Genomic DNA, 12190 nt, shown 5'->3' with positions numbered 1-12190 from the left:
TTGAACGTGAGCGTTGTTGTTACGCTCGCTATATAGCTTATGAGATGGGCAATAGCCTCGTAGTAAAACGAAATACATTCGAACGAGAGAAGAGAGAGGTTGTACTTTACGACTTTACGAATTTTGGAGGACTTCCAAATGTACGTACATACATACATACATACATACATACATATATATGTGCGTGCGTATGTCGAGCTACGCAGGATTCATTCGTCCTTTTATCTTTGCATTATTCGTTCAAGATTATACAAATCTTTTAAATCGCTCGATCGTATATTCAAACAATTTATTTAAACTCCTTCGTCTCTCTTTCTTTATCTTTTTCTCATTCTTTTATCGTCACCATTTTAGTCGTATCAAATAATATCGTAATAAAAATAGTTTTGATATAAGAAGAAGAAAAAAAAAAAGAAAAGAAAATGAAAAAAAAAGAAAAGAAAAATAAAATAAAGAGAGAAAAGAAAGGAAGAAACAATCAAAGTCCGGTATAACGAAGAAAGTTTGGCTTATGCCGTGGAAATTTTGAAGGACGAATAAAAGAACGTTTCCGGGACGATATCGACGTGACATATAAAACTCGTATCCTACGTAAAGTACGTATCCTACGTACGTACGTACCTACCTACATACATCCACACATACATACGTATATACATGCATACATACCTTCGAAGCTACATAGCTCGTGGCTACGTTTGGACTCAGTCCAGAGAACATTTCGCGAAGTCACATCTCGATTTGCTCGTGGCACAGATGCTAGACGAGAGAAACCACGACAGAATTCTTTCTATCTCTATCTCTATCTCTATTTCTTTCTCTCTCTCTCTCTCTCTCTCTCTCTCTCTCTCTCTCTCGCTCTCTCTCCTATTGTAGAGAGAGTGGGCATTGAACGCGGCGCGTCTCAACGAGCACTAAAAGCTTGCCTGGGCGCCACGAGGTCGTTCGTCCTTCATCGATCTAATATTTGTCTATCTCTCTATCTATCCATCTCTCTCTCTCTCTCTCTCTTTCTTTCTTTCTTTCTTTATTGTTCTCATCGTTAATCCTCGGAATATTCATTCATTCAAATGTCCTTTCGTTCAAAGCTTACCTTTGAGCAACACAAGAAGAAAAAAGAAAAAAATACAGAAGGAAGAAATATCGATACAATAACAGACGATTCTTCGAAAATTCTTGGAATTAACGTTTCGAAAGTCGTACAATGTGTATACAAATGTACACACATATATGTATATATAGATACGACGAAGAACGAAAAGAAACGAGATAAGGCGATAAAGTACGAATAAACTATTACACGATAGAAGTATCCGTAGTTGGATGCCAGAACGAGAGTTAAAATCGCGAAGGCGCCGTGTAGTCGTCTGCTAAGCGAAAAATTGTAACGGAGCTATTTCTCGTCTATGAGCGGCATTTATTATATCTACGCACGTATACATTTGTGAATATATATATATATATATATATATATATATATATATGTACGCAGGTTACATACCTATACAAGTAGATGCAGATGAACGTAGTTATCTGCAAGTACATATATATATATGTACGTAAGATACATAAGTAGTTGGATGGATATAGGTAGAGAAATAAGTAGAGAAAAGAAATAGGAAAATAGTTATATGCGAACGTCCCGGAGCAATGGTATTTGTCTGACGAAGAAGTGGAAAATAAGATAGAGAAAGAGTGAGAGAGTATGTGTGTGTGTGTGAGAGAGAGAGAGAGAGAGAGAAAACACGATAGAGATGAACAAGAAAGATAAAAATGAAGATAAAGAAGAAAGAAAAAAATAAAGAGTGGTTCTAAATAAGTACTACATACATACATACATACATACATACATATATATATAGGTATCGTAGAGTCGCGTAACACCACGGCGCCATTTTTCGATGCTCTTCGCGGTGAGCCTCTTAATGGGCCGTGTGGTGGTCTCGATCAGCATTGTAGCAACCGTTGCATTTTCCTCCGTCGCGTTTTATCCACCGTCTGGGGTGTATCACAAGAAGTGGGGAAAGGTAAGGGGTAGCTTGAGTCGGTGTTCCAACGAGCAGTGGATTCGTTGTACAACGTGAGCCATTTTCCAAGAGAATGCATCTCTCTCTCTCTCTCTCTCTCTCTCTTTCGTTCTGTCTGTCTATCCGTCTGTCTCTCTATTTCTCTCTGTCTCTTTCCAGAGAGTCGGTGAGTGCTCTCGTCAACTATATACTTTCCCTACACCCCTTCCACACAACTCTTTCTGTCTGTCTCTGTGTTCTATCTCGGTACGGTTGAGTGTCTATTTTCAACTACCCTCCATCCGAAACCACGGAGAACAGCGTCCCGTTTTCGCAAAGACTTGGAAGGTAGTGAAACGTTCGGAGGTTGGGTGGAACGACTCAGGAAACATAAAGAGAAAGATGAACAGAGATGGATAGATAGATATAGATGGATAAAGACAGATAGAGAGAGAGAGAGAGAAAGAGAGAGGGTCGTTTGACAAGTAAATTGTCCTGTTTGATGTCAATGGCTGATGCGACCCGAAACATCCTTCAAAGAGAAGCCAGAGACGTTACTCTAAGCTCCTATGAAAACTATGAACAGAGAGAGAGAGAGAGAGAGAGAGAGAGTTAGGCTGATACTCGACTCTATGTAGGATCTAGACTCGTAGAAAAATAAATGTGCTCGAGTCGAGTATTTATTATTCGAAAACTCGAAAGTGTCTACAAACTGTCGACTGCACGCGAGATTCAAACTATACTCTGTATATGTACGATTTCAAAAGGCTTCTTTCTCTCTACTTTTCCTTCTTTATTCGTTTCTTTATTTCTTTCTTTCATTTTTCAACACCGACGTCGCGAATCTCGTCGACTCTCTCTCTCTCTCTCTCTCTCTCTTTTTGAAACTAATCTTGCATCTTGATTTCATCTCTTCTCCTTTTTATAGTACCAGCTGTTACTTGTTTCTATAGATCTACTTTGTGATCTGGATATGTTTCATAGTGGTACACGTTATGTCCTTCCTATCTCTATCTTCATCTCTGTCTCTGTCTCTGTCTCTGTCTCTGTCTCTGTCTCTGTCTGTTCTGTCTGTCTGTTGTTTATAGCGGAAACACGTTGCGTTGGAACGCGTACGAGCCTATTCGTTGTCATTACGTCCGACATCACTCGTCACCGTCAACCAGAAAATCGGATAGACCTGTTCTACGGTAGACTAGATAGGTAGGTAGGTATCTAAGCGTATTACTAAGAGAAAATACAGAACACTTTCAAAATTAGGTTTCATGTCTCTTTGATGTTGCTACGTACCAGATATTTCATTTTCTAATAACGACAAAAAATTTGTTACCTCACCGTCGTAAAATCGTATTATCGTATTTCCTTTTAACAAAGGGACGTACTTTTACGAAAGAAGAAAAAAATATATATATAAATAAATGAAAAAAAGAATCACGAGGAAACAAGTCGTAAGATCGTTCCAATTTCGTTGGAATCTTCATTTATAAATCTGTTTCTAACGTTTGACATTCTTAATTTTTAAATCGTTCGAGCTTTTCCCACTTGTTTCTCGATAGCATATGTCGTAACATCAGGAAGTTACGTATGGTTGGTACGTAGGTACGCGTACATACATTATGATTCCTAGAACGGTCGATTAAATGGCCGACATTCGTGTTCGTAGTAAGATCGAGCTATACAAACCTCGCTCCATTGATCGGCCTCCCACATCGGACAAGAGATAATGTTACAGGTCTCCTGTACTCGTGGTTTGTGCGTGACACTGCATTTATGCTCTGGCAACTGTAACAATGTGATTTACGTTCTTTGTCACTGTAATCGTTGGACTTTATAAATTTTTATTATATTACAAAATTCGTATATATTATATACGTACATACACTACGGATTCGTATTTATTTTCAAAGTAAAATTGATATCAATTATATCCGTGTTTTTACTTTTTTCTTATCGCTTATCTAATTGACTTAGAGAAAAAAGAGAGAGAAAAAAGAAGAGAGAGAGAGAGAGAGAGAAAAAAAAGAAATTACAATATAGATCCGTGCAAATCGTTAGAAAACTTTTTCTATTCTGGCACGACGATGGCGGTATACTTTAGCAAACGAAAAAGTGAAGTACCTAAGTACACGAAAGTTATTTCTACGTCTTCCACTTATGCATCACCGAGGTGAACGAGATTCGCGGCTCTGTACCAAGCCAGAGTGTCTCGGATGAGAAATTTTTACGACGTAATGTCGGCGAACCAAGAACTAGTCCTCTAAGCTTAAACGAAGCGAACGAGGTTAAGGATATGTTCGAGCAAATCGATGCACAGCTAAAGGACAATCTTATATCCATCGTTTTCGTCGTAACCTAAGGTGAAATAAAAAAAAAAAAAAGAGCAACACGAAAAAAAAAGAAAAAAAAAAATAATGAAACTTAACCCCTGTCCCACGTGAGTAACGTCGTAATTAATTTTTCGTCGCGCGACGCACGTTTGCGTATCGGTCGGTCGTTATACGGTAAAAGAAAAAAAGAAAAAAAAAAAAAAGAAAAAAATAAAGAAAAGAATTTTTATTTCTCCGATCCTTACCTTCGTAGTTTCGTTGCCATTTTCTTCGGTACAAAAGACAGCTCTGGTTCTCGATCCACCACCGCAACTTGCGCTGCACTTGCTCCATTCTCCGCTTATCCATCTGAAAGTAAAGGAGAAAAGAAAAAAGTAAGGAAAAATGGAAAGAAAGGAGCGAGAGAGAGAGAGAAAGAAAAAGAAGAAGAAGAAAAAGACTTAAACATCGGAATACCATGCCGGAAGAATATCCTTCCTTGTATCCTTTGACGTGCTATGGCACACTGCCACAACGACTGTTACATAAGCATAGTACGACGAATGATGACAGTAGTAGTAGTAGTAGTGGTAGTAGTAGTAGTAGTAGTAATACTAGTAGTAGTAATAGTAATAGTAACAGTAGTAGTGATAGTGTAGTACATTTGCGAGAGGTTCTTCGTAGAAATTGCCGGTTCATAAAATTCCGACATTCGTTCGAATAAAAAACTGATTCACGGGGTCGCACACATTTATCGCGAGAGAAATTACGCTTTCGAATTTCGATGAGTTTTTACGCTTGTAATTCAACGTAGGTACGTACGATTCGAGTCGTTGAACGCGTTACAACACGAAGTCCCGAAGCCATTATCGTTCGACTATCGTAGAGAAGAAGAGGAGAATGAGGAGGAGGAGGAGGAGAAGGAGGAGGAGGAGGAAGAACACGCGATGGGGCTGTTTCTCCAAGGTTGCGCAAGTAGTAAAAGCGATATTCGCTCGAACGAAAACTCATTTTAATTCGAAGAGTGGAAGATCAATTGGCTTTGATAACGATTCATTCTTTTTATTATACCGTTTTAATTGAATTTAGTTTTTCGATAGTTCGGATAAACGGTTACTCCTCCTTCGTTACTATGGAAATATTTTCGATGTAATTTTTTTTGTTCCTTCCTTCTTTTCTTCTTCTTCTTTTTTTCTTTTTTATTATGAAATAAAAATTAAGGAATGTAAAAACAATCAGCGCTCAAGACATTTCTTTTTTTTTTCTTCTTCTTCTTTTCAATAGTCTAAAATAATCGATCCTTCTTTTTATATTTCTGTTAGATTTGTAGAAATATTTGTAGTATTCTCTTGACTCTTTTTTCTTTCCTTTTTTTTTTTTTTATTTTCTTTCTTAGATAGAAAGATAGACACGCGTTATTTTAAAAGAACGAGTCGATTACGTCCGACGTGATCGTTCGTTCGAATGTCGTTGACGTTGTACGCAAACTGGACTTCACGTTTCTCGTATTTTTTGTCTTTTTCGTCCATTTTTCTTCTCTTTTGCTCTCTTTTCTCCTCTTTCTCATTTTACAAAAATCCTCTCGAAAGAGCACACGGAACCTTCCTACATGACAAATTTTTGAAATATTCAAAAGCAAGGTGTGAGAAATATTAAACGAAGCTGTCTCTTGCTTAGTACCATCAGTCGTTTCTTCTTCTCGAGAAAACCGAAGATACGAAGTACGTCGCTAAATTTGCTCTTCCTCTACGTTGAAGACCAATATATGTACGTTCGTGTCAGAGAAAGATAGAAAGATAAAAAGAGAAAAAGACAGATAGACGAAGAAATCAATTAATTAATCCGTCTCTTTCTCTTTTAATAATCTTCGATCGTATTCCTTAACCAACATGAACTTTGTAAAACAAGAAAAAAGTATATTCGATAACGATATCCTTTAAAAAAGAATTATTATCGAATGAGAAGATAATTTTTAAGTGCCTAACTCGTTTATCGCGCGATCGTACCAGCGAACAAAGTTAAAAGGATGCCGTCGAGTATTTTTCGAGTTGTCTGGTATAATCGAATAAGCAACATCTATCTCAAGGCTTCCAAAACTTTTATGAACCGATATCAACTTTCGGTAACGCGATCATTTTACAAGACCAACTTTAAAATGTAATTGCCATCGATAGTTGATTGATAAATAAATCAAACTTACTTGAGTGATATTAAAAATCGATTACTTCTTTTTTCGAGAGTTAATAGGCAGACTTGTTTTCTTCTCTTTGTTCTTTTTCAAACGAATAAAATTATTGCAAGGCTAAAAACTTTTGTTATCGATACTCGATAGAATAATTTTTATTTGATTTATATAATTTATATTTAACCATAATCGAATAGACCAATTTGACGTCATATATGCGTACATTTATATACCATTCGTTAAAAAGATGGCCCGGTTACGCTATGTTTAATTATTCAATAATTAATGTAAAATTTAATTATTGATTTAAGATCTACGACGAATAATTTGAAAATTTATTTTGACCGCGGGATAATACCGTTCGTTGGAAATAGGTCAAAATATCGTAAAAGGTGTTTATATATAACATAGAAAAACTGTTCTGTGTCAAAGTCGAAACGATAACAGATTCTATCTTTATTTAGAAATCGTTCAGTATTCCGTGATCCATTAACGAGTGAACATCACAGTCTTACAAATGCAAATTTGTACGTGTATGTGATGCGAAAAAGAATCAAACGAGTTCGAATTCTCGAATTAAAAAACCAACAGCTATCGATGACAAAAATATTTCATGTAATAAGAAAATTTTAAGGTAGTACATAATTTCTTATAAGAATATATTTTGTTTTTTTTTTTAATATTACAAATTATGCGAAAATGTGTACTAGTATTTCTATTTGAAAAAATAAAAACGAACGAAGAAAAGAAAAGATCCTTATCCTGTCATTGAACATTTTTTTCTTTTTGAATATTTTCGGACTAAGAGGATAAGAATTAAACGGTCAAAAAAAAAAAAAAAATAAAAAACGAAAAAAGTAACCAGGATCCATTTTCTCTCTTTGTATTTTATGAACGAGTTAACGAAGACAGAAAGCGTATCTCCGTGCTTCGTGCAACGATACTCACTTTGTCGTGCAGGGATGCGTGTTGCACGGCACGAGAGTCTTCTCAGGTCTCTCGTCGTTCTTGCAATGGCTGTCGTTGACAACACGATCGTCCGTCCCTACAGCCTTACAAACTGGCATCGCTATTTTAAAACCTGAGGAACAACGACAAAATACTGGATGAAGAGAAAGCAGAAATTTATTCGTTCGAGTTAGAGGAAAATAACTTGCACGCGAAATCAATTAAACCTAATCTCTGATTTATAGGCTTTAAAAAGGATCGATGTTTTAATTTCATTTCATTTCATTTTAATAAGAACGCTCTTGCGTTTCGAACAAGTGGAATCATTTTAGTTTTTTTCTTTTAGTTTCGTTTCCTTTTTCTTTTTTTTTTCTTCTTCTATATATACGCATATGTGTGTGTGTGTGTGTGTGTGTCTGTATAGGATTTTTTTAATTCCTTTTTTGTATTTTTCTTTTCGATTCGTTTTTATACAAGATTTAATATAATCGTGATATAATACAATCCTTTGTAAGAAGATCGAATCGTGATTTTTTCCAAGTACATTTGTCTCTATTTATCTCTAGTTAAGTTTTTAGAAAAATCAATAATTCGATATATCGATCATTGATTAGATCTTCTTAACAAAAAAAGAAAAATATGAGTTCGAATCAGAGTGAAAGTTTTGATCGAGTAAAAGATATTTTTATTGAAATTTCAATCTTTTCTTAAAGGAAAATAGAGTAAAAGATTGCGTTGATATGACGGCAACGTCCGATATGAAATTTTTTGTCAAAGAGAATCTCTCTTGGAATAGAAGGGAAGAGTTGGGAGAGAAGGGAGAGTGGGAGGGGGTGGAGAGGGGGTGGAGGGGGTGGAGAGGGGGTGGAGGGGGTGGAGAGGGTGGAGAGGGATGATCGTCTGGAAATAAGAAATTACTTACCTCCGCCGCAGGACTTGGAGCAAGCGGATATCGGTTCCAAGTTCCAAGAGTATTTCGATTGACAGCTCGATCCATTTCCGCCGCACACTCCGCACGCATCCGTGTTCTTGCTACTTCCGACTCGCAAATCGCAGCCCACTTTCTGTAACACGACAACGTATTGACGTTTTATCGAGTCTTCCGAAGAAGAAAAAGAAAGAAAAGAAAGAAATAAAAAAAACTGATCGCGTATATATACTCGATAAGAATTTTTGTGACAACGTTATATACACGACACGTATGTAATCTAAAAAAGAAAATTATGTATATATATATATATATTTATTTATTTTTATTTCATATAAAAAGTTTTGCATAATAAATATTTTGAATAATAAATATAAAAGGAAGGAAGAAGAAGAAGTATTGAATATAAAAGAATATGATCTAAAAAAGAAAACTATACATGTACATTATTTTTTAATAATAATATTAATAAATATTTTATAAAAAATATATGTATATATATATATATACTCATTTATATTTACTTCAGATAAAAATTTTGCCTAATAAAATATTTTCCATTCCTCATTCCGTTATAATCGAAATAAGAAGCAATTAATGAACTTTATCTCGAACAACTCCAGAATTTCTTTCTATCCGTCGTCGTTTCTTCCATTTATTTCTCGCATTTAACGTTTCTCAAGATAAAAATTGATTCCTCGTTTCTTTATTTCCTTCTGTCCTATTATCTCCAAGCTCAGTTTTACCGAGTTAAAAGTAGACATTTAAAATTAGCGAAAGAGTAAAGTAAAAGTTATTCCTTTTTGACCGAGATACTTATCGGTGAGGATCTTTCGGCAAGAAGCGAGGAAGATAGGAAGATAGGAAGATAGGAAGATAGGAAGGAAGGAAGGAAGGAAGGAAGGATGGTGAAAGGAGAAAAAGGTTGACGTCGATTCGTGACCTGGCTTGGACCGTAGACTGATTTGTCATTCAGCTTGCATAGAGGTTTCCTCGTACCTCGAGAAGAGTACATTATTCATTTCTTATCCGATGTATTCGAGAGAGAGAGAGAGAGAGAGAGAGAGAGAGAGAGAGAGAGAGAGAAAGAGAGAGAGAGAAAGAAAGTACACGACGATAACAAGAAGAGAAGAAAAGACAGAGTAAAAAGTATAGACGTGAGCTTAATGAGATCATCCATGGAGACACCGATCGATCGATCGATCGACTATCGAATATCGAAAGTAATTTGATATTTTTAGAAAAAGTCTTTGATACATATTATGATAGTAAATATAAGTATTCATTTACTTAGATATAATTCTTATGTATTTTTAGATTACATATCGTGAATGAAGTGATTTTCATTAACGAAAGAAACTACTCTCTTTTCTCTTTATCTGTTTATCTATTGCTCTTTTTATTTTATTTTATTTTATTTTATTTTATTTTTTTTAATTTGAGAAATCGATTAGGTATATCATATCGATAGAAAAAGTAACATTATATGATATGAAATACTGATCGGAGAAAAGGATGAACATGTCCTCGTCAATTTTCTGATATATGATATTTATTTATAACGTAGGAAAAAATTGTTTTCTTCGATATCCCTGTCATATTCGTTTAATAATTATGATAAATGTCATTGATATATCTGCGGATTAAAAAAAAAAAAAAAAGAAAAGAAGACAGGAAATACTGGAGGCATATTTCGCTTCTTTCCGATTTCTATCTATCTATCTATCTATTTATTTATTTATTTATTTACTTACTTACTTACTTACTTACTTCTTTTTATTTTTTTTCTTTCTTTCTTTTTTTTCTTTCATTCAATATCATCCTACGTATATCGTACGAAAATGAAACGCAGTTGATATGAAATCGCAAACGTTGTGTCCACTATGATATATATGTTCGTATATGTATATGTATATATATATATGTATATATATATATATTTATTTATTACATATATACATTCTCGAGATCGAACTTCGCGGCTTCGATTGGCTATTTGACGGAATTTGTGGGCGGAATAATAATTCGTTAGAGAAGAACCACGAACGGAATGTTCTGTACGCGCGCGTATATCCACCTGTGTGTATCTGTATATGCATGTGTGAGCCTATATGTTTGAAAGTTATATCGAAATTTAATTTCACAGGAGGATGAATTCATTTTTCCACATTTCTTCGCCGTCGAATTTCTTTCTTTCTTTCTCTCTCTCTCTCTCTCTCTCTCTCTCTCACTCTCTGTGTGTCTCTCTTATTCTGTTTCTCTATCTGTCTATCTCTCTCTTTCGTCGATTCGTTTCGGGATAACCATGTTTCCGGCGTATCGTCTTATGCAAATGTTATTGTATCCGAGCTCCTGCATTTCGTACGTACGTAGAAGGAGAGAGAGAGAGAGAGAGAGAGAGAGAGAGAGAGAGAGAGAGAGAGAGAGAGAGAGAGAGAGTTTTGCCTGTGTAAGATATGCAAGATGTAACCGTAAAGGATGAATATACATACATATATGTATGTATTCCATATATAAGTTATATATAAACTAAATTTACATTTATAATTAGAAAAAGGAAAAAGAAATTTTGATATAAAGAGAGGAAGGCAGGAGAGAGAGAGAGAGAGAGAGAGAGAGAGAGAGAGAGAGAGAGAGAGAGAGAGAAAGATTTGCGAAACATTTTCATAGATATCGTAGAAAATTATTAAATATACAAATATTTAAAAAATGATTAATGAAGTATCGAGTATTAAAAATTATTGGTTATTATCAAGAAGAGAGAGAGAGAGAGAGAGAGAGAGAGAGAGAAAGAGAGAGAGTGAGAGAAAAAAAAATTTGCGAAATATTTTTATAGATATTGCAGAAAATTATTAAATATTCAAATATTTCAGAAATGATTGACGAAATATCGAGCATGAAAAATTATTAATTATTATCAAGGAGGTAGAGAGAAAAAGAGAAAGAGAGAGAAGAGAGAGGAGAGAGAGAGAGAGAGAGAGAGAGAAAGAGAGAGAGAGTGAGAGAAAAAAAAATTTGCGAAATATTTTTATAGATATTGCAAAAAATTATTAAATATTCAAATATTTCAGAAATGATTGACGAAATATCGAGTATGAAAAATTATTAATTATTATCAAGGAGGCAGAGAGAAAGAGAGAGAGAGAGAGAGAGAGAGAGAGAGAGAGAGAGAGAGAGAGAAGAAGATCGTAAAAAATCTTATAAATATGAACGTCACGATTTAATTTTCTTATTTGATCGAAATTGTGAATTTATTAGATTTCGTTTTCGACACTGAAAGGACGAATACGAATCTAACGTTATTGCGAGATTAGATTTACATTAGCCAGGAACATATATATATATATATATATATATATATATATATATATATATATAAAATGCGGTCAGTAGAATGCAGTGATTGAAAGATAGGACCCCATCGCAGCAAGCGGTTATTTCTCTAAGTAAACAAAAGAGGAAGAAAAGGGTAAAGTCGGTCGAACGTGCGAAATGAAAGATAGTGGAACTTAATGGGAGCCATTTCCCGCAACCCTTATCACCCCATCATCCCTCCTTCTCGACTATCACTCTTATAATCCTATCTATATATCCGTATATCCGTTGGATCAACGTTATTGAAAATCGAATATAGTCTAACAGTTCAATTTTTTTTTGTTTTTACTTTAAACGTAACATATTTAAATTTTAAATTATATTTATTCATCATAGAGATTCGTTCGATCGAATCGCATTTCTCTACTATAAACAAATCGATTAATTAATATCAGATTTTCGAGACGATCCAACGAGAAATATTCTAAATGGGGTAAAGCTA

General features: G+C 34.8%; 1 protein-coding gene across 5 annotated transcripts in view; it reads right to left on the bottom strand.

Annotated features, from left to right (window-relative positions):
* LOC127072932 (protein madd-4) overlaps nucleotides 1-12190 on the bottom strand; it is a 182965-nt gene that overhangs the window by 17089 nt on the left and 153686 nt on the right. For all 5 annotated transcript variants that reach the window (XM_051013814.1, XM_051013815.1, XM_051013813.1 and 2 more), the window contains 4 exons: nucleotides 8368-8509; nucleotides 7446-7578; nucleotides 4579-4681; nucleotides 3690-3788 (listed from right to left, as the gene is read on the bottom strand). In XM_051013814.1, coding sequence (XP_050869771.1) covers nucleotides 3690-3788; nucleotides 4579-4681; nucleotides 7446-7578; nucleotides 8368-8509 — 477 coding nt within the window. The remainder of the gene's footprint in view (nucleotides 1-3689; nucleotides 3789-4578; nucleotides 4682-7445; nucleotides 7579-8367; nucleotides 8510-12190) is intronic.

Source organism: Vespula vulgaris, chromosome 2 (genome assembly GCF_905475345.1).
Source record: "Vespula vulgaris chromosome 2, iyVesVulg1.1, whole genome shotgun sequence".
NCBI lineage: Eukaryota > Metazoa > Arthropoda > Insecta > Hymenoptera > Vespidae > Vespula > Vespula vulgaris.
The sequence above is the reverse complement of the archived record's forward strand: the minus strand, read 5'-3'. Positions and strand labels throughout refer to the sequence as shown.